General features: G+C 43.4%; 1 protein-coding gene across 3 annotated transcripts in view; it reads right to left on the bottom strand.

The window, feature by feature from the left end:
• Positions 1-427: 427 nt before the first annotated feature.
• ITSN2 (intersectin 2) overlaps positions 428-23,571 on the bottom strand; it is a 95,116-nt gene continuing 71,972 nt past the window's right edge. For 2 of the 3 annotated variants that reach the window (XM_067544679.1, XM_067544677.1), the window contains 11 exons: positions 18,820-18,941; positions 14,589-14,695; positions 13,377-13,560; positions 12,060-12,158; positions 11,705-11,872; positions 10,719-10,931; positions 9,638-9,759; positions 4,528-4,610; positions 4,131-4,214; positions 3,520-3,693; positions 428-1,924 (listed from right to left, as the gene is read on the bottom strand). In XM_067544679.1, the coding sequence (XP_067400780.1) occupies positions 1,767-1,924; positions 3,520-3,693; positions 4,131-4,214; positions 4,528-4,610; positions 9,638-9,759; positions 10,719-10,931; positions 11,705-11,872; positions 12,060-12,158; positions 13,377-13,560; positions 14,589-14,695; positions 18,820-18,941 (1,514 nt within the window). In that variant the 3' untranslated portion in view covers positions 428-1,766. Of the gene's footprint in view, positions 1,925-3,519; positions 3,694-4,130; positions 4,215-4,527; positions 4,611-9,637; positions 9,760-10,718; positions 10,932-11,704; positions 11,873-12,059; positions 12,159-13,376; positions 13,561-14,588; positions 14,696-18,819; positions 18,942-23,571 lie in introns of those variants that run through there. The other variant, XR_010919051.1, reaches the window with a different exon arrangement.

Raw genomic sequence — 23,571 nt, 5'->3', positions numbered from 1 at the left:
AGTGAAAAGGAACATGCTTCCTCTGCAAGTATAAAATAAAGTTTGCTTACTAATATCATGCCACATTTGAAAGACATTCTGCTGGAGACTTACAAGGTACATAAACTGAGAAGACTGTTAACAACAAATGGTCATAGAAAGATTGATTTAACCCCACCAGGAATGGAAAGTGTGAGGCCAGGAGAAGGTGCTTGTTCCTGAAAGAACTTACAATTCCACCTGTATTAACTTCTGCCAAGCCTACAAACTGAATCATTTCAATACCTTTAAAACATTGAGCCATTATCTCTGTCTCACTAGTGTTAGGCTGCAATTAAAAATGCACAGGGTTGGTAATCCCACCTTATTTTCTCACAACAAAATACTGCCCCTTAAGATGTATATACAACAAACACGATCCCAGTCAAGTCGATATATACAACCTCTCAAAAGCTGCCAAGATTTTTTTTATTTAGGACTAGAAATATTGAACCACAGAAAACTCTTAAAAGTGACAGAGGGTCTGACTTAAGCCCAGTAAAGAAAGGGCATTCAGGCTGGTAATCAGGTTTGAAACGGTTAGGCATGATTAGGTATTGTAGCACCTGTGGGATACAAAGTCACTCACTGCCTGGAATTGAATGCAATGCTTAATGTCCACAAGGCAAATTAAGGATGCAATAACATTGTTACTATTTATCAAACACACTGAAAAACAAACCCTCTTTTACCATTCCTGAAGATTTTGCTTGCAACAAATTTCAGTTCTACAAACCCCTCCCTACTGGACTAGTAGTTCCCACAGCAAACAAAATTTACATTTTAATAGTCTTTCCTTGAATTTAGTCCTTGTAAGTTACTTCCCATTATTTCCCATTCACCTGTACAACAAAATAGATTTTTTAAAAATCAATATGCATCAGTAAATATATGTAGACAAATTACATTAATAAACTTATATTTTTCTCTGTATGTACATGTTGGCAATGACAAAGCATAAACATGCATATCCCACGGAGATCTGCAAAACCAAGGAATTTTACACAAATAATTTAGGAAAATGAAAAGTTGAAAAACATTTTTCCACATTGTTGTAGATCACAGTATTTAAAATAAACCATTTTTTCCTACTTACTCTTTTTAACCACATTGTCTCTGCCAGAAATGATTAATAAAACCGCACCAGAAAGGAAAATCAAGTTGCAATTTCTTATTCAGTGCAGAACTGTGTAAAGTAAAGAACTGCACTTTATTTTCTTTAAAAAGAACATACAGCATTTTAAAGCCTCCTCAAGTAGTGAGGCTTCAGCATTTAATCCCTATAATTAACACCCTGAGAAGGTAATATTCCAGTGGATATCACTTTTCAGATTTATGGAATGACTCTAGCCTTCAACTAAACCATTCCTCACTATATGTTAAACTAAGTGGTAACATTATACATACATACATTTTGATGCCAAAATCCTATTTAATACTTTTTATGGCCCTGAAAATGGAAAAATTGGCATCTGACCACAACAAAAATGTTAATATTAATCAATAAAAAGGCACTGAGCTACAGTATCTTATATACAGTAAATTTTGCATTTGCATAGATCACCAGCAACTTAGGACGCAGCAAAAAAATCATGTACAACAGGTAATTAAGAGGAGTGATGATGCAACAGGAATTCTTGCTCAGTAACTGGCTCGGGGTGATGAATGGTTTGTAAAATGCTTTCGGCTCTGGTGGAGGTGGCCAAGCGGTCAGCTTTGTTTGTCCTTTGTAAAATAAAAAGGTTTTCTTAAAGGAGTGTCTTCTGCTCAAAGAGCTGCAGATCAAAGCGGACCCAAACCTCCCCCGTTGGAACCTCATGCAGCAGTAAACGTTTAGTTGTAGGTCCTTTGCTCTCCTGTTCTGTTCTGATTTTTGCTACTGGAACTTCAGTGCGACCCAAGAAATCTGTTGAACAAACGTAAGTGAACAGCATTAGCTATAAATCTTAGATTAGAAAACCTGGGCAAACAAGGCTAATCACTAACCACATTAGACAGGTATTTAGAATGGCTCAACAGGCCTATGTAACATGAAGAGAAATGGAACCTATAAAGAAAACCTATCACACAAGTCAGAGTGGAGAAGGACCTCCTGGATCATCACCTAGTGCTCAAGATCTCTGTAAGCATTTCTCAGAGTGCCCAGTGCACTTTCCTTGGAGCGCCCTTGCCATCACTATTTCCCATAGTAGATCAGGTTAGTTTAGATTACCCCATGTTCTGGGTGTTCCTAAGCCTCTGCAAGAAGCTGGGACTGGACAACAGGGTCTGGATCACTTGATAATTGCCCTGTTCTACTGATTCCCTATGAAGCATCTGACACCAGCCACTGTTGGAGACAGGATACTGGGCTAGATGGACCATTGGTCTGACCCACTGTGGCTGTTCTTATGTTAGGCAATTCTGTTGTTCCCATTACTGTTAATGTGTTTATAATATCAGGCTTGAATTTTTCTGGGTGTACTATCTCCCACTCACAGGGAGTGAGAGAATCATACTAAGAGTGACACCGCAGCAAACATGAGGGCTCCTTCTCCAATCTTTATTCCCTGACTCAGACCTGTCCCTGCCGTACTCCTGAATAGGTCAGCCTGCTGCTCAGCCACTATATTCATCCTGCACAACTGAGAGGACCAAAAGGACTTTTGCTAGATAAAGCTCTAAAAGCAGACAGTTAAAAAAATGTTAGAAATGATACTTTGCACTTACCTCATGTCTTTGAACTAAGGATCTCAAAATGCTTCACCGACATCAGTTCATTTCTGATACCACCCCTTTCAAATACAAATATCCTCATTTTACAGATGGAGACAGAGAGAGGCTAAATGACTTGCCCAAGTTTTCACAATGAATCAGGAAGAAAACTAAGGAATTTAAGTGCCTTAGCTTAGCCACTTTAGTTAGATTTATATATTTTATTCTCTCCATGAGGAATAATGATTCTGAATAACAGTCCTACAGGAGCATTTACAAGGATACAACTTTCATCCTGGCCACCTTATCCACCCTGCTACAGCACACAGTAGTATTGTGTGTATAAAAGTATGGTTCTACCTTGAAAAGTCACTAAGCATGGCCTGGAGAGGTCCCGTTTATTGTGAATTAATTATTTCCGTATCAAATGTGCTCACCTTACAGCCCTGCAATATAACCTGGGATCTGAGACAAGCTGAGCTCTTTCTTTCTCATGCATCAAAACCAGCAAGGAAGAGAACATGTTCTTCCTTCAGTGACATCACTGCAGCCCCATTTTCCTCAAGGGAGTTAGACGGGGTAACAGATTGAAAAGAAACAATTCTGTCACTGATGGACAAGACTGAATAGAATCCAGTTTGACTGCCCAGAGTTGTGTTGGCTCTGCAGGGCTAACATACCTGTTAGTGGAGTAAGAAAGTGTCTTTCTCTCAGAGTGGGACCACACATTAAGCCCTTGTGGCTATCTGGAAGGAAAACATGCAGCACAACCAAAATGATCAGAAATGAAATAATGTTTACACCTACCATCAGGTGAGAACTGATCCCGGTCAAACATGGTGAGACACAGCACATCCTGATAAAGGTCCTTAATGAAGAATTGACAATTGAAATTCCATTTAGGGTTCAAAGTGTCCGGCAGTGTCCTGGTTGTATAGCTCTGCGACCCCATGCTGATTTCACAATACGGGTTGCTTTTCCCTAAGCACAGAACAAACAGTGAAATGCTTTTCCCTAAGCAGATCTAGCACTGAAGAGTCTTTATTAATAGGAACACACAAAAGAGCCAGACCACAGCCAAGACTCAGCTGAGGTCTCTCTTGTTCATCCGTTTATTCTTCAAAGAAAACGTCTTCCTCAGAGGCTGGCTTTCCACAAATGTACAGCCCAATACAAAAACCTCTCTCTTATTTTGACAGCTATTTGGAGATGCACTCTGTGCTGCCATCCCAAAAACCCAAGTTAGGCAAGAAATATTCACTAGTACAGCAGAGAGATGTTACCCCACTGCATCCCTGAGAGCCACCTCCAGGCTAATTCATTCAGAGGCTGTCACTGAAATCTGCACTTTTGCCTGACTCAATGAACTCTTAACACTCGTCTTTGAACGTACTAGCCTTCCATCCCTAGGTTATTACCATTAGGTTTACAGCCTTTTAACTCTGTGGCTTCAATCACATGTACCATCAAGCGTCCTATTCCTGAATTCTTCTGTGAGCGTGCTGGAAAAGAAAATCTGAATTAACAAACAGCTTGGCAGTACAAATAAAACTGGCAACAATGTTACCTTAATTTGTCCCCTTTGGACCAAGTGATGTAGTCAGCTGACATGTAGAGGCCCTTTCTATTAATACATGAGCTGCGCACTCAGCCATGCAATAGCACTTAACACTCCCAGTCGAGCATTAACCAATTAGAAGAGAGGGACATTTGCTCAGCCATCTTGAAAGCTGCTTCGTCAAGAGAAGAGCCTGAAAATCCCTCCAGGCACATTGGAGCCCTGGACCCTTTGAGGCCAGCACCCATATTTTGTACCTTGATAAGCCTTTTCTCGTTTCTTCTTCTCCGTTTCGATATACTGCTCTGATGCCCCTTTGACCTTCTGGACCCAGGCTGTCCTGCAAAAATTAATCCCGCAGAGTCACTTCAGAGCCAAGAATCTTGCTGTTATTCCAGCAACACTTAATAAATCTCACTGTCTGTAATTCAAGTCACAATTTTTTGTTCCCTTCTTTTGATTTAACCTGATCTTAGCGCTCCTTGACTACAAGGTCACACCATCATCTATTCATTTGATGTAAAATTATGGCTAAATGTAAATGTATACACCCAGGAACAAAGAATGTAGGCCATGTTTGCAGGAGGGGGAACTTCATCCTGGGAAGCAGTAACGCTAAAAAAGATTTGGAGGTCACAGTGGATAATCAACTGAATGTGAGCTCCAGTGTAACACTATGGCCAAAAAAGCTGTGTATGATCCTGGGATGCATAAACAGGGGAATCTCAAGCAGAAGTAGAGAAGTTATTTTATCTCTGTATTGGGCACTGGTGTGACTGCTGCTGGAATACTGGTGCCCACAATTCAAAAAGGATGTTGATAAATTGGAGAGGGTTCAGAGAAGAGCCATGAGAATGATTAAAGGATCGGAAAACCTGCCTCATAGTGATAACCTCAAAGAGCTCAATCTATTTCATTTAACAGAGAGACGATTACGAGGTGCTCATCCCTTTATGGGCTTTGTTCAGGTGTCTCTGTAGCCATTTTTGAAGTAAGGGACCTAGCAAAAACATGGTCCACTGCTCCCCAACTACGATGGGAAATCTTCAGAGAAATGGTCTCCTGCCACCCCGTCCACAGCAGTGGCACCAGCCCCCTCCTTAGCTGGTATGCTTGCTCTGGTACTGGTATGTGAGGTGAGTAGAGATGAGTGGGGTGAATCTCACGGAGGCTGAGAATTTTGCAAATGATTTTATGGAGAAAAACTTTTTTAGTGTAATTTAAACATTCTCCAAAGGGTGAATCAGTTTTACACAATATGTTGGTCTAGACAAAGAGAAGCCTGTGCTTTATATACAGGAAAAGGACATGACCTAAAAACTAGGCTGGCACAGGTGGGAAGCTTATACAGAGGAAATTACACACAAAACCACTACATTAAAAGAATGTTATTAAGGTTGCAAAGTCAAGTACGCCAAGTTAGGAAATGCCAGAATTAGGGCTCCCCATGCACCCTCGTTCAACCCCTTGTGTGTATACATTATGATACAGCCTTTAATTACATGATCATGTACTACTTTTTCCACAGGACCTTTAACTTTTGAGTGATGGACATTGCATCCTTAACAATGTTCTTTTAACATGAGTTTTTGTGTGTAATTTTCTAGGTTTTGAAAAAAGCAAACTGAAAAAAAAAAACAAATTCCACCAGCTGGCATCATATTGATACACACGGGTCATCAGCAGGTTGAAACCTTTAGATCCACTACACAGACCTCTGTCGCTTCAGCTAATGGAGTTACTGATAGCAGTAGTAAGTTGTCATCTTCTACGTGGAACAGCACTAGAGGGAGTGGGACACATGCTACCAGCGGGTATCACAGATATTTGCTGACAGCAGAGGAAGGGTGAGACTCACAGATTTCTGGTTATATTTCAGGGTCTAGAAGGGAGTGTGCTCTTGTGGACACAGACTCTTCTGCCTATTCTCCCAAGCGTGACCCCTTCTGCCCCATGCCTCTTAAAACTGTCTGTTAGAGGGCAGTCCCAGCCTGGAGCACACGTTGAGGCAGACTGCCTCAGTTTCCCTGCTTCAGAGTCCTCAGTAACTCCATGCCAGGTTCTCTTTATCAAGAATACCCCTCCTTGGAGCTAGTTTATTTTACAAAAATATCGATTGTGCAAATAGTCATGGAATTGGAAGGGACCTCAGGAGGTCATCTAGTCCAAACCCCTGCTCAGAGCAGGACTAACCTCAGCTATATCATCCCAGCGAGGGTTTTGTCAAGACGCAGCTTAAAAATCTCTAAAGATGGAGATTCCACCACCTCCCTAGGTAACCAATTCCAGTGCTTCACCACCCTCCTAGTGAAAAACCTTTTCCTAATGTTCAACCTAGACCTCCCGCCCTGCAACTTGAGACTGTTGCTCATACTTCTGTCATCTGCCACCACTGAGAACAGCCTAGCTCCATCCTCCCTGGGACCCCCCTTCAGGTAGTTAAAGGCTGCTATCAAATCCCCCCTCATTCTTCTCTTCTGTAGACTGAACAAGCCTAGTTCCTTCAGCCTCTCCTCATAAGTCCTGTGCTCCAGCCACCTAATCATTTTTGTTGCCAGTCCAAAACATAAGTCCCAAAACATAGTCTCCATTTATCACCACAGTGCAAGTGGTCCGTCAAATCCCACTACAGCTCGTCCATTGACCTAATAAATACCACAGTCCGGTGTCTTTAATCACACCCAGACTCTGTCAGTCCTCTTCTATCTCTCTGGTAGGACAGCCGCCCTAGCCCTTCCAGCTAGAGTGCAATCCCGCTCTTCCCAGAGCAAACCCCACAGCCTTTCTGGTGGGAGATCATCCTCACCAGGGAAGCAGCCCTCACTGTTCCCCCAGGTCCAGCTCTCCAGCATGGAGAGGTCAGCAGGTTAGTGCCTTCACTAGTCCCCTGCCTTCAGCCCTCTCGGGGCTTCAGCTCTCCAGCATAGACTCAGCAGGCACCTCCCTCTGTTGCTCTGAATTTCAGCCCTCTCCAGCCCTTGGGATTTGGTTCTCCAGCTTGGAGAAGTCAGCCAGCAAACCTCTCTTGCTGCTCTCCTGCTTTCAGCCTTCTCCCAGGAACCACCTAGAGCTTCCTTCAGGGTCCTCTCGGTACCCTGGTATCTGGCAGCTCTCACCTGCCCCTTTTCCTGGCTGATTCCTGCTGTCTCTGCCCCCCAGTTACTAAATCTTCTCCCTGTGTGGCAAAGGTGCCCTTGTTTAAACCCAATTAGGAGGCAGCTAATGCATCACACTGGCCCCTGCTTCCTCTTAAATGATCCTTTTCTCAGTCCTGTCTTTTCTCCACCCTTAGCTCTTTGTCCCAGTTCCATTCTCCTTCCTTACTGAGTCCTAAACTCTACTTCTGAGACTTCTCATCCCTATCCCAGTCCCCTTGTCCGGCCAGTCCTAGTCTGCTCCTCGAGGCTCGCTGCCAGAGTCTCAATTCCCCCATCTCCAACTCCCAGTCCTTCCCCCCTCCCTACACCCAGTCCCAGTCTCCTTGCTCCACCCAGTCTCTATTTCCACCTCAGAGATCCTTTTCTGATCCATCCCTTTCCACCCCCAATAGCTCCCAGTCCCAGTCTCCCCTTCCTGGGCTCCTCATCCAACCTCAATCCTCTCCCTTCCCCCAGCTTCTTGTTCCAGTCTCTTTGCCAAGTGAAAATGCCTCCCCATTATGAACTGCTGGCTCATATTAAATACTGAGCGGGATGATGGAACAACCCAATTATCCTTTGAGACATCAGCCTTTCAGCACAGACAAAAATGTAGCTAAGATGAGCTGATGCCTTATTACAAAGACCCTCCTCCCACACCAGCATGTAATTCCTCTGACTTCAAAGCGGTTCATCCTGATTCACACCAGCATAATGAGGGAAACCAGGCTCTCTTTGTGTACTTGCAGGTGAGAAAATTATTTACAAGTCCACTGTGTGTTCTGAGTCTGGAAGGAAGCCCCCTGAATTGACAGACAAATCTTTACAGACTTGATAGGGAGCCAGCTCTTGGATGAACACTCACCATAGGTCTGATCTAACACCCAGTGAGTCAATGGAAAAATTCCCAGTGCCTTCAGCATGTCCATGTGTGTCTGAAGTGAGTTCTGCACAGTGTACTCCCAGGGGAATTCTGCACCACTGTGCACCTGCAGAATTCATGTCCCCCACAGATTTCTTTGCTTTTTCACAGAAAAATTACTTCTGATGGAGAAGCAAAGGCAAGCTGCAAGAGTGTTCACATGCCCCTCCCCACCGGCATGGCATGTCGTTTCAGGCAGAGAGGTAAATCATTGCAGGGGGGTGGGGGAGGGCTGGGGACGCCCTGATTCGTGGCCCCTACCTGCACTGGGTTCAACTACTAATCCTGGCTAGGCTGGGGGCAGGGGAGATGGGACTTTCTCTTCCTCTGCAAGAAGTGGCCAGGGCTGGGTCAGAACCATCCTTAGAAGCCTCCCCTGACTGCAGGAAGCGCCGCACCCCCCAGCTTCCTGCCCCCATTACTCCTCAGCCATGGGAGACATTGCTCTCTAGTCTGCTCAACCCCTGTGCAGCTGGACCCCACCTCTGCAGCCAGACCCCTCCACTGACTGCCCCACACCCAGACCCCCACTCCACTGAGCCCCAATGAGCTGCACCTGTACCCCCCTCCACCAAGCCCAACTCCTTCAGCACCTAGCTCTCCCACCAAGCTCCACCCCCCACAGCCAGACCCCCCCCTGCTGGGCCCCAACCACCTTCACCTGGACCCCTTGCAGAGTCCCATTGCCCCTGCACCCAGAATCCCCCCAGTGAGCCCATGTGCATCCAGATCCCCCCCCAGAGTCACCCTCACCCAGACTGCCCCCCCACAGAACCCTCTCAACCCACACCTGGACCCCCTCACAGTAAGCCCCTCCACACTCAGATCCTGCCAGGCTAAGCCTGCCTGCCCGCACCTGGTGCACCTGGCATGGAGGGACAGGGCCCCGGGGTGTTTCTGGGGCAGGCCCAGCCCTTGCACAGTGTCAGGGTCAAGTGCAGTCTCACCACCGAGTCCATGTCCTGGGGAGTTTGTGGGGACGGGCAGGGTGATTGCCCTCCTCAGGGAAGCCTGTGCTCCCCACTGCCATGTTGGAGCCACCACATTTTTTTTATTGACAAACACAATTTGCAGAATTTTAAAATCTTGTGTCCAGACTTTTTATTGTTTTGGTGCAGAGTTCCCTCAGGAGCAGCAGTGTAAGCAGTCCCCCATTACTGCACAGAGGAGTGATCTGAGAGAAGTCCGGCTGCCCTTAAACTCCAGAGAGCCACTGCACTGGGATGTCTGCCTTCAACACTTTTTTCTTCCATAGGGCACAACCGGGCCCCAAAAGTGTGACCTCCGCTCAGCATTTCCAGGACTCACCTCTCATTAATGTTGTCTGTTTTTAGCGTGTAGACTCTGTCGATGTGGGAGATATGGAAAACTGGCTCATCGCTCGAAGGGTCGGTTGGCAATTTCACTAGGACTTCGTTAAGGAAAATAGGCTGAAAGACATGCAAGAAACGCAAATCTCGCTGTGGCAAACAGACTGTGACGATGAGCAGAAACAAAACTATGCTAAAGTGAACACTCTGCTCAGGACACAAGAAAAACACAGATCTGGGTGTAAAGATTTTAGAAACTCTTTCTAGGATAAAGAGAAAAACTGGAGAATACAGGGCAAAAACACACTCCTGCTACCTAGGAAAACTGCTTTATGAAAGGGGCAGAGCTGTATAAGTGGAGGGACAACATGGACTAATGCAAGACTGGGAGCCAGGAATTCCTGCTTTCTACTTCCAGTTGTATCACAGACTTAATGTGTGGCTTTGGGCAAACCACGTAACCTCCCAATGGCTTAGATTTCCCCATCGGAAAACGGGGATACTTACCTCCCCCTCCTCAGAAGCATGGGAAGCACTCACTGGCAGCATACAGGGGCTGGACACAGAGGCCCACGTTTTCAAGAACAGGAGCCTAAAGTTAGGTTCCCATGTCAACAGTTAGGCTCCTAAGTAAGTGGCCTAATTTTCAGAAATACTGAGCACCACACAGCTCTCCTTGTCTTCAAAATCAGGCCAGCTATTTACGAATATTAATGGGGATTTAAGACCCTACCCTCAGGCTTCTGTTCTGACCCTAGCGTGCTGTGTAGGTACTACCGTTATTTCTGCCCTTTGACTACGAAGCAGAGGGAGGAGTTTATAAGATCGATGCAGGAGGGCTCTCTCTTCAGCATACTCATATTACATGCACGGGGCTTGTGTGTCCACTGAGAGAGTTTCCCCACGTTCAGTCCCAATGACTGATAATTACACCCAATACAGTCAACACTGGGCGATGCGCAGTGAATAATCAAACAGTATTAGACAATGTATCACCGCAGAGAGAGAGAACCAGGTTCCTATGAAGAGCTCAGGTCCCATTTTTCAAGAGCTACTGATCTGCTTTTTAATTCACTCACCATTTTATACATTTTGAACTGAGAGTTGGACTTGGGGCTGAAGAGTTTATCTGACCCTGAAGAAACAAACTGCTTGACCATGTAGGTAAGGAGCAGGAAGTCATTGAAGAGGAAGCCATATAGTTCCTTATTGCTCTTTGTTTTGTAGAGCTTGCCACTGTGCAGGAGCTTTCGGGGACCCAGGCAGTTTGTAAGGGAGTTGAAAATCGGTTGCTAAGAGAGAGAATCAATATGTGAGTAGCAGCAGCAGCTGGGTATTATGTGCATCGTTTCCTGATTGTCTTCACAGTGATTATTGGTTAGGACCCTCAAACTCCTACTCACTTCGTTTAATGCATCTAGTGTTCTTGTGTATTCCCCCAACAGTTAACATTATACGGTAAAGAATACCAGCAAGTCTTAACAGAAGTCAACTTCCTTATAATCAGCGGTGGTCTCAGCCCTATTCTCGAAACATTAATTTAAGGCTTTAAGGCCACAATGGTCTGACTGGGCCGGTGAGCTGAAACTTTTCTCTAGTGACTGCCACTTGTGCTCCAGAGCGAAGTTCAAAAGGAGTTTCTGCGCTCTTACTGTTGTGAAAAGAAACTTTAAACATGTGGACAAAGAGTAATACCATATAGTAACATCTGCCCCTGTCTGCTGGCAGCTTGAGGAAAACTTCAAGAGTTGGGAATTACTTCAATTAAAATTAACTGAGCTTTAACTGTGAAGCATAATGGGACCAGTTTAAAATGTCAGCAATTTCACTGCTGCTCAAAGCATGCATGAAAGGTGAGGGATAATCATATGGACACCAACATAATCTACCGAGTGGTACTTCCCTTTGAGATCACAAGTTGGTGGAGCTCAGGTAATACTAGCTGGCAGAACACGCCACTACCACTGATTTTTTCCTACCTGGATTCTGCGTAAATTAACTTTAAAAGGCTCTACAATACATCCCTACATATGCCAGCCAACCAAGTACTAGCTAAGCCAGTTACCTCAGCAAGTCCTTCACACTGTACATGTGATTGTATCCACTCCAGCCTGTCTGAGTTCTCTTTCTCACGCACCCCTTCATTAACTTGAGAACACAGCTCTTCTGCGCGCTCCAAAGCAAGCTTGAGATTACTGTGATCTGGGTGGTTTTCTGAAGTATTCTCCAGAATCTGGTTGGGATCGGGAGGGAGGAAACAGAGACAGAGGTAAAACCCAGTTAAGGCTCTGCGCCACACGTGATACACTCCTTAGTACGCAACAATGCTTTCTCTGGTTTTGCAACTGTAGTTGCACTGCCACAGAAATCAAATTTAAAATGCTTCAAGATTCAGAATTTTACAAACCCAGGATACTCACGCTCTTTATGAGCAGAGGGTAGCGTGTAATTCTCTGCATAGGTTTCAGCAGGAAGCTGGAGAGCGGCATTCCTTTACAGCGAGGGTCAGAGGCTAGTTTCTGTGGTATAATCCAGAGATTTAACAGAGACATCGCATTACTGATCAAGAAATAAAAAGAACTCTTTGCATTACTTCACTGAACAGTGCCTGATGGAATGAATCTTCTCAGTTACTGCAAGAAATCCTAGGGCTCACCTAGGTGGAAAACCACCGTCCATTTACATTTAGAATCAATGGCAAAGAATTCTAGAACTGTCATTCCACTGACGGGATGTCTACATTGCAATTAAAAATCCGCAGTTGGTCCGTGCCAGCTGATTTGGGGTCTCGGGGTTGGGTTAAGGGGTTCTTTAACTGTGGTGTAGATGTTTGGGCTTGGGTTGGAGTCCAGGCTCTAGGACCATGGGAGGTGGGAGAATCCCAGAGCCTGGGCTGCAGCCTGAATGTCTACACTACAGTTACACAGCCCCTTAGCCCAAGCCCCGCGAGCCCAAGTCAACTTGTACGGACCAGCCACAGGTGTCTAGTTGCAGTGTAGACATACCCTGAGAGAGTCTGCCAACATAAGCCATGAAAGTGAAACTCATGTAGTCACCAAAACCACATCATTTAAAGCCGACTTAGTTTTTATTTTACATAAGGATCCGGGAACATTTGTTTAAAAACCAACCAAACGCTGTGACAAAGGTTCTGGCATTTTTCCCTTCACTGCTGAGACATCTCATCAGTTGAGCGGTGGCAGCAGTTCCTCACTCTTATTTATTTTATGTAATGTTGTGCTCATTGTTCGCCTCATGTCTCACTTTTGTGACGTTCTCGCACCTATAGCAAAAACACAGTCCAACACAGCACAATCCAGCAGCAGCTCGTTGACTTTGCAAGTTATACAGGGTGTTTGAAACAACAAGCCTTGCAGTCTAACCTCTTTTGTACCATGAATCTTGAAAGTAAGGCGGACACAAGCACTATAACTTGGTAGGCACAGCAACTGTGTTGGAGTAATGTAAAGCAGTAGAATGGACAATGGAATAAAACACAAAGGAGCAAGACTGAAGAATATTCTACAGCAACTGTAAAGCATTTCACTGAAGGTAAACACTATCAGCATTATCAGATCCAGTACTCCTATTCATAGGAAAGGAGAGGATTGTATCTATGCATGAAGTCCTGGATTGTTGTGGACAAGTCTGCCTTGGGTTGGACAGGTTTTTGAATATGCCCTGCCATCAGGGGAAAGGAAACCGTGATTCACTATGGAAGCTAGTGAACAGAATACCTTCAAGAAATCTTTGAACTCTGTTTCTTCATCTGTTTTCTGTTGCAGCAATGCAGCTCCATTGAGCTGGCAACTGCAGAATCTAATGTAGGCCTGCATATGAGAGAGCTCTGAAGCCAGGATGTCCCCAATCATCTGCACAGGCATCTTTTCTCCTCCTGTCTTCTTACGCACACGCAGGGCTCTGCAGGGGAGAGAATTTCACAGTTTGACTCTGGAAATCGGAAGTGGGTTAATCCTGGAGCCTCAGAATGTCCATGTCATAGAGGTGGGTTCCTGACTCCACTCAATAGCACTGAGTTCCTACAGAAAAAACCCTCTTTTCCAGCACTGTTAGACCCTCGGGTGCACCACAAATCTGAATGAATGCTGGCACCACATGCTGTATTGACAGACTTGCTTAACAGATGCAGATTGCTGAGGAAGTGCTTTCTGAAACAATTGGAATGCTTCTCCCTCCCTTTCGAGGCTTTTTTTGGACAAACACAGTGCAGCTACTGGTCTCATAGACTCAAGACTTTAAGGTCAGAAGGGACCATGCTGATCATCTAGTCTGATCTAAGCCCATGCATCCAAATAGCACCATCCCACCTTATAGTAAATCATTAACAGGCTTGCCATTGCGAAAATTCACTCGCAGAAAACTCTGAAGAATGTTTTGTATATTTTCCTCCCGTATTCTTTGTTTCTAAGGATCTCAGTTAAAAGTTCATCTGCTCCTGTTGTTTGTTCCTTTCCCTCATAAACCTCACTTTGTGACATTACACTTGGATGCTTTGAACTTACATCACAGGATTATCAAGTGGGAAATAATCAGCAGGAGCGGAAACATTGAGGACTTGTCTACAGTTAAAATGCTACAGTGCTAAAATGCACAGCTGTGCCACTGTAGTGCTTGAGTGTAGACAATACCTGTACTGACAGGAGGAATTCTGTTGGCCTAGGTAATCCAGCTCCCTGCGAGGTTGTAGCTTGATTGATGGAAGAATTCTTCATGGGGCCATAGGTCGGCATAACTATGCTGCTCTGGGTTGTGGATTTTTCACACCCCTGAGTGATGTAGTTATGCTGACCTAATTTTCTAGTGTAGACCAGGCTTTACAATAAAACCAGTTCCTGGGGAGTGGAGTGGGAGAATACATTCTTATTTTGGGGAAAGCTTAGACGTTAGTGAGCCCTCATTTAGGAGGCACAAATGCTAGCTGTACTCACTTAAGTAACTTTGTATTAGACATTATGAGCTCCTTCCAGTTAACAAAGATCAATCCCATTTCTCCTTCGGTGAGACAGCCCGATTCAGCCATTCGTTTCTGGAAAACCTACAGTCAAACAACAGACAGGTGAGCAACTTCAAATAAAGCAGAACAGGCCAATTGTCTTCTTTTTTTAAATGATTCATGATTTGGAACTGTTTGCACTGATGCATTCAGAACTCTGAGGCAGCCACCCTTTCATTTCTGCTCAGAATCACTGCAGACAAGCAAGCCCTTTAATGGAACTTCTCTTCCAGATCACTTACTACAGACGTTTCCTTGTGTGTCACTATGGTTGCCCCTTCCTCCAACACCAGAGTCCCATTCTGACACCAGCATCGCCCCTTTGCTAAGTGGTAGCAGCTGTCAGGGCCCTGCAGCTGGGCTTCATGGTGGAGAAGAAATCACTGAGACAGAGTTTGGATATACTCAAATGTAACTTATTTACATATATATACCCAGTCCTGGAACAGTGGCAGTTAACTGGCGTGCAGGTCAACCCCTTCTTTCAGGAATCTCAGCCCAACACCAATGCCTGGTTCCCAGAAGGAAACTGCCTACCTATCTAGGTCTCTCTCTTAGGTACATATATGGCTCCATATGATCACACAGGAGGTTTATGGCGGAGTTCGGAATTGAGCCTAGGTCTTCCAAGTTCCAGGCTAGTGCCCTAACCACAGACCATCCTTGCTTGAAGAATTTAGTGTAACAGGAGCCCAAGGAAGAGAGTACACTTTCCTGATACTTGCACAGTTCCTGTCCAAGAACCTCCACCTTTACACAGAACTTAGCGTAGCCCAAACTAACACCATCACAGCATGCTTTCCTAAGACTGAGCTTTTGCTCAGATGCTAAGAAAAAGGAATTTGGAAGGCTATGTTCAATAGCACCTCCTGGTGACTGCCATAATGCTCTAATTAGATACACTGCTGGTGAGCGAACCTTGCTTTCTCATTGTGTAACATTCAGAAGAATTAAAGGATTCTAGATGCAGTACAATAGGGAACTGCTAGGGCAGAAACGCACAGAAGATAGATAAGAATTGGAAAGAGAGTCACCCAGTAAGAATTTATACCATGCAGCAATAGATACATTCTATAAGAGATGGAGGATGGAAAACAAGTGAACTGGAAGATGGTAGAGGAAGACAGCAAAAAGCGCTTGATCTATAAAGCTCTTTGTTGGCTTGAGTCCTGTGTGCCTTAAGATATCACATCTATTTGTGTAGTTGAAATCAACATTTGAACTTACAGTCCTTGGAGGGGTTTGTCAGAGGACTTGGGCAGGGCATTATTAGCAGTTGGCCCTAGACTCTGGAACTGGCTAACTCCTTAGTATGATAGAGCATGCACTGACTCTTTGGGGCACACTGAACATCCCAGATAACTCTGGAGGGGAAGAATGAGGAGGATTTTAATACTGATATTGTGCCATCCCGACCACTGTTTTGGTATGTATTTATAGAATGCACGGTACATGAACCTAGATCCCTAAGTAGGTGCAATATGAAAAATCTAAATAAACAAATTAAAGAAAAAACACCAAAAAAAATAGCACTCCCTATTTTGAGTATCGCCATAGCGAAGGGGCTCAAAGGGGCCCTAACTGGCCATGGGTGAACCTCAAAAGATTCAAAAGTTCAATTTAGAGCGCAGAAATTTCTCAGAAGTTTATCTACATTTCTAAGGTCTGAAATGTGGCTCAAAATCTTACAAAATCTGGTTTCTCCTTTGCATTTTCCAACATCCCTTAGATTTGACAGAGTCAGGAATATTGAGACTCATGATGATTTAGAGGCAATATTTCAATATTTCTACTTCTGCTGCCAATGAAAGTAAGAGGCACAGGGGAATGAAGAATTAAAATAAAACTCCTGAAATTATTGAGGCACATAGTACATATCTGTACCCACGTGTGGAATACACACAGGGACCAGCACTCAAAGAACAATCAGGTACAAAGAATGTGTAACTCACAGCTCAGTCAGTGCACGTAATACATCCCCCTCGGAGCCCAGTCCACAAAGAATGAGAGTCTGTTACATTCCTCTCCTTGCAGAAGAGCTCGACTCTTTAGCTCAAGCTGTAAAGACTCATGCTTTCAGCTCTGGAAGGCTCTAATTCAATTCCCAGTGCCCTGGGAAATGCACATCTGATGAGATACATCATTTTACGTATAAAGAAAGGAAATGTTTCGACTCAAAGATGGGTGGTACCAGTGCATGACTGAAGCACGAACTTGAGTTCTAACCCAGAGCTGACACTGGTTCCTGTGAAAGATATAATAGCATGGACAAAGCTTAAGTATTTTAGGAGCTCATTGCATTAAAAATGCAAATGTTTGTGTGTTATTGTGGGATTGTCTATAACTATTCTAGGAGATGTGACTAATGTCAGCCTTGGGAAGTGTTATAAGCCTCAAAGGACTCTTTGAAACAATGTGCTAGATTGACAAACAAAGTAAGTGGTCCTCCTAGGAAATCCTTGGGAGCAGGGGTAGGCACTGTCTTCCCTCTGGACCCATCCTTTTAAAGCTGCACCCTGAGAGAAACTCATTGTCTACTAGTGACCTGTTACGTGAGAACCAACCCAGAGGCCCAAACAGGATGAAAGAATGACTGGCAGATTCAGGAGTGTGCTTGTGCTGAGCGAACAGCTATTATGAACTTGGGACCACAGAAGAACCCCTTGGTGGGGTTTAAAGGACTGGTCACCAGCTGGAGCCCTTGCTGGTGTTGGGGTGATTTCGGGTACGCTTATTAACATGCATGCAGGCTCTTGTATTGTTTTTAATATGTTTTCTCTGTAATGGTTTTACCCTGAGAATAAATGTGATTGCTTAGAAAGGGCTGTGTGTAACAGTGGGTAACTATGCTGTTTACACCCCCTGAGGAGAAGGCCTTGGTGAGCCAGGCTACCTTGCTGGGGAACTCACAGTGTAGATGGGGAACTATGCATCCTGGAAAAACCCCAGTCAGGAGGGAAAGAGACATGGCTGGGGCGTGGAAGCCTAAGACTGGGTGCCCTTGCTGGACCATGGAGGGGAAAGACAGGTGCAGTTACTCCGAACTGTGATAGTTTCCTCTGCAGCCATGGGCAAGTTGCTCAACCTCTGCCTCAGTTCCCCCATTTATAAAATGTAGGCAATATTTATCTATCCCATACCAAAAGGGTATATGTAGGTGAGAGCTAGCTAACATTTGTAAAGCACGTTGACTTCCATAGATTATTCTGGTACTGATCATCATAGTATCTGAGTGTCTCAGACCAATGTTGAAGGGAAAGGTTGATACATAAATATTAAGTCAGAGGGGCCTGTAGGAGAAAAGAGTTACTCAAGCGAGAGAAAATGCAGTACTTGCAAAAAATATTGACATGGCTTTTTGCTTTAGGAACCACAAGTGAGTGTAATGCCAGAGGGAAAGGGGTGTTTTTCTACAGGAGGAAGATAAATACTGAAACAACAATGCAATCCCAGAGCAAGTGATTCATTAACTGGCTTGCTTGAAATTTGGTAAGTCACAGGGGATAGGTTGGCTTCCTCCAAATATTCTGAAAGTAATAGCAAAGGAGAATTTAAAGAGTTATTTAAAAGATGATTACAGACAATGGCTGTCTAAGGGGTTGTCTGCATGGCATGGCATGTCATGGCAGAGGGGTGCGTTATGTAAAGCACTGTAACTGTCTCATGTAGACTCTGCTGGTGTGCTCTAAAAGGTTTACATTAACGTAGTCCACAAAACTACATTTATGTGAATTAGGTCCCTTTTACATGATGCCAGCAGGATCTATATGGGGCACCTGGAACGCAACACATTAGAAAGCTTTAAAAATCAACCCCCTCTAAAGCACTTAGTGCATGTCTACGCTGTGCCGACAAAGTGACAGTGAGCGGCAATTACTTACACAGTTCTTACAATGCTAACTTGGCAGTTTTACTTTGGATAACACGGCAATTCTCAGTACTTGAAGAGTGGATATAATGAGAAAACATACTCTGCAATGTTGTATGTTGTTAAAACATCAAAGCCTTGACATCAATGACTGCATAGATTTACCCCCACTGGCCTCCCACAACTCAGCTATGAATCAAATGTCAGAACGATCCTCTAATAAGGAAGAGGCACTGAAGATCAGAGAGTTTGCTTTGACAGTTGTTTAAAACAGCTTTTGTTTCCAAGTAACTCTCACCTCTAAGACAAGCTGAAGATCATCCATGTACCTCTCTTCTGTCTGGATCAGCTCATGAATATAGCCCTGTCTTTTCCTTTCCATTGGATGCATAGTATCAAGGGTTTGGAGATCAGCACACCCTAGGAAAGTAAATATTTCAAGTCATTAGGTCCTATTAAATCTGCAAGACCTGATGCTCAGCTGATATAAATGGCCACAGCATCATGTACTTCAATGAAGCTATAATCATTTACACGGGCTGAGGAACTAAGCCCGTAATATCTGTAAAATAAATGCAGTCAGTATTGCTTACTTTGCTAAATCAAAAAACCCTGCTAATTCTCACCAAAAAAGAGTGGTGTCACCCCTAGTCTTAGCAAAAAGGAATTAATATATGTGGCAAATTCTCATATTACTCAGTCTTCATTATTTTTATAACATCTACAGTGGTCACTTGTGGCTTGATTTTCAAAAGCGTTGAGTAGAACTCCAGCTGACGTTAATGGGAGCAGCAAGTGAGCAGAACCCCTGGAAATCAGGCCTCAAAAAGGCAACAGATTTGCCAAAATAGTTACTGCTCTTTGGTAACTCAAATCTCAGGTTTTCCACTCAGTTGAGAAAATACTGACCTTTTAATGATTATATTACAGAGCATTTACTAGTATACATGAAGCATTCAATAATTAGAACTCAACTGCACCTATTCATTAACATTAACAATACAGTTTATGATGCAGTTTCCTTGATTTTAAAAAACCCTCAGACAATCAAGTTTATTCAATTAGGCCCTGATTTGGCAAGGTGGATAAGCATGTGTTTAAGCACTTTGCTCAACAGGGATGGATTTAAGCATATGCCTACACAGGAACAGCTATACTGAATCAGACCCGTGGATCTATCTCGTCTGTGCTCAGCATCAGATGCTTCAGAGAAGCAGCCGGAACTACACAGCAGGCAAATGTGGAATAATCTTGCCCCAGGAAAGTCTCATCCTAATCTCTAATAATTACAGACTGGTTTAAACTCTGAAGCATGAGGTTTTTATCCCCACCAAAACTCTCTTCAAGCATTAACCATGATAACTCTCTGGATAGTCCTGTTATCCATAAAAGCATCTGATCCTTCTTTGAACCTTACTAAATTCCTTCCCTCAACAACTTCCTGTGGCAATGAGTTCCACAGTCTAATTAAGGCTTGAGTGAAAAAGCTTTCCTCATCAGTCTTGAATCGGCCACGTTTCAATTTAATTGAATGTCTCCTTGTTCTTATGTTGTGAGACAGCTCTCAATCTCCTGTCTCTCTACCATTCATTATCTTATATACGTTTATCATAGCTCTTCTTATTCGTCTCCTTTCTAAAGTAAATAATCCCAATCTTTTCAATCTCTATGAAGATAGGAGGTTCCCATGTGCCTAATCATTCTTCTTGTCCTGAACTTGTCTTTGAACTCTAGCTAACTCTGCAATGTTTTTCTGAGGGCTTGTCCACATGGGAACATGTCAGAGTGCACTAGGGAATTTTAATTGCACAGTAGCAGAGTTCAGATGGCCAGTGAGTGCACTACAAGCTAGTGGGCTGTAGATATCCTGGCTTGCCATGTAGACAAACCCTGAGAGAGCGCGACCAGTACTGAATATGGTATTCTAGATGAGGGTGTATCATTGATTTACATAATGGCATTATAGAATGTTCCATCTCCATTCTGTGTTTTAGGTGCTTGCTGAACTGGTCCCTTAATTGTTAGTTTACAGAAATAATCCATCTACCATGGGGCCACTAAATAACCTGTACAAATTTGCGAAGTTCTACTGCCTAATGCCACAGTCATGCCCCTTGGATGTTTATAACTGATTTCTAAACTGAAAGCAAAGCATTGTGTATGGCTGAATGTGGGAGACGTGTCATCCTAAATGTAAACAGAAACACGTCAACATTTAACTCTGCGCAAATAATTATGAGCCAAAACATTTTGTACTAACAAGGGTCCATCCAATGTCAAAACTAATCCCAATCTTTAATTTTCCTTTTCTTTACAAATTTAATAAATGTCATACATACAGTGGCTTTTGAAAACAAACAGGTCTAATATTTGCACAAAAAACTACAAGGAAAAAAAAAAAAGCAAACAACTTTCCAATTAGCTTGGAAAATCCACAGGTTGTTTAGATGGACAAAGAGAGTTTGAAAAGACAAAACATAGTCCAGACACCTTATGACAAACATCCAGATATACACAAAAAATCTTCACAGACGAGGTTTCTAACTAAATTCAGAAGAATTATTATATAATATATGCGTGGGGGTGGGTAAGGAGTGAGAGAATGAATACCATTCTGAATAAGCCAGAAGCTACGAATGCCTATGAGACCAAGAATACTAGAATTAACAGAGAGAGCTGAGTCTTCATTTAATTCACTTTCCTAAAATCATCTTCAGGTTTCAGTTCTTGAGGATGGAAAAATTTTGAATTGACAAACCTCAACTTCATCATAACCAAGCAAGACACATTTTAATAACACTAACAACATCCCCGGGTGTTATGACTTCTGAAGAGTTACACGGAGCTTGTGCTAATGTTTGTTCTTCTACTGTGGTTCCCCACCCAACAAAAAGGGAGAAGCCCTGCAAGTCAAATATTGCTTTCTGGCAATGTAAACAGGTCTTATTTCCATGTTCAAGAAATGCTACAGAAGCCCAGTGACAACAGTGAGGGAAAGAAAATAAAAGACTTTAGGGGGAAATGGACAAGTCTGATATATTTTCTACGTAAAGAGACAAGATCAAAACCTTCTTTTGAAAGGCCTATTTCTTTATTTATATTACAAATATTTAAACTTGAGGCATTTTCAATCGTTTTCATACTGAGGACTCCATCTTTACAGAGAGATTGTCTCACAGACACATCACCATCATGCAACATCCTCATGACAATTAGGCCTGGTCTACACTAGCCTGTTTTGTCTACCAAAGTCAGCTTTTTTTTTGACAAAAAATGCTGCTGTACACACTGCAATCACTTCACCACTGACAAAACGGCCCTGTTTTTTGGACAAAATAAAACCATCTCAATGAGAGGGGTAGAGCTTTTTTCACACAACTTAAATCTACAAAGTATCAGTGTAGACACCGCAGTTGGTTTTGTCGTGGTAAATGGCCTCCAGAAGCGTCCCACAATGCCCATCCTGATCACTCCGGCCATCAGTTTGTACTCCGCTGTTCTGCAGCCACCCATCCCTCCCTCTTTAAAGTCCTGGGAAGTTTTGAAATTCTACTTCCTACTTGGTTGGCATGGAGAACTTGAATTTTTTCTTTCCAGCTGACCATGGTGGTTCCATGCACCAAATGCTCTCCTGCTTGGAGCTCCACCGGAGCTTCTGGATCTCATTAGCATTTGAGGAAGAGTTGGCTGTGCAGTCTCAGTTCTGCTCCAGCCAAAGGAACTTTGACACCTATGTACAGATTTCTCATGCCATGGCGGAGAAGGACTATGAATGGGACTTGCTCAGGAAACAGGGCCATTGAAAAAATGCCACAAAATACAGTTGGGAACACAAGGAATGATGGGACAGAAATCAATCCATCATGGGACGTTGAGCCTGCACTCATGATGTACTGCGATCCTCTCCACCTTCCCACAACTCCTAGTGGCACAAGGTGGTGAGTTGCACAGTGGGATAGCTGCCCACAGTGCACTGCTCTCACTGTTGATGCTAGAGCACCAAATGTGGACATGCTTTGGAGACATGAGTGCTGTGTGGATGGGCGCAAGCACTATAATTACAGCACTTTTTGATCACCAGTGTAACTTGCGCTGACAAAACTTTCTAGTATAGACAAGACCTAAGAGCAATTACTTAGATGAAAAATTAGCACTAAGAAAGCAATACATTTTTAGCTGCCTTCAATGCAGTGTAATACATAGGAACAATGAGGAGGGAGATGGGGACAGGAGAAGACTATCTCACCAGCCAGCTCTCTGCAGACCACGGGGAAGTGCTCCATGGACCTCAGTTTGGACCTTCATGGACCTCAGAAGTTTTCTGTTTATTAGTTTCCTAGGTTTTTTAATGCTTGATTGGAAGTAGGGGATGCACAAGTGCTTCACTGCAAAGCACTTATGGTTGCTACACACAAACTGAGGTCCATGGAGCATGTCTTAGATGATTAAAGTAGAAATAAGTTAAAAAAAAATCTAAGTTGCTATTTACCATTTATATGCTTTCTTTTATACATTTTTCTCAGCTTGGACAATTAAGTTACAAAAGCTATGTAAGAATTAAGCAGCAATATTTTTATTAGCAGCATTGCCAACTCTTGCCATAGTATTTTTTTGATAGTCCCAGCTTCTGGAAATATGAAAATCTCAATTTTCATAAAAATATTTTAGCTCTTGGGTTTGCAGAGAAAAAGCTGCAAAACAAGAACCCTAAAGAATCAACAAGAAGGCAAGTAACAAGCATCCAAAAATATTGTCTTCCTAAGTAACTCAGCTTTTTAAGACAACTTAATGATTTTGGGGGGGCCTGACTTGTGATTTTTGAATGCTTCGGGCGGGCAATAAATAGTCTATTAGCTTCGCATTCTGCAAACAAGCACATGCTTAATTTTACTTTTCTGATTTACCATGAAATCAATGGAACCTACTCATGGTAGTAAAATAAAGCACATGCATAGAAGTATACCAGATTTGGTCTCGCTTTACCTGTTGTCAAGGTTACAATCAAGCCAGAATTAAAGAGGAGGAATATCCATACTCATCATATCAAAGT

This window comes from Emydura macquarii, unplaced genomic scaffold (genome assembly GCF_026122565.2).
Source record: "Emydura macquarii macquarii isolate MOO-44397 ecotype Brisbane River unplaced genomic scaffold, CSIRO-AGI_Emac_v2 contig_1027, whole genome shotgun sequence".
NCBI lineage: Eukaryota > Metazoa > Chordata > Testudines > Chelidae > Emydura > Emydura macquarii.
The sequence above is the reverse complement of the archived record's forward strand: the minus strand, read 5'-3'. Positions and strand labels throughout refer to the sequence as shown.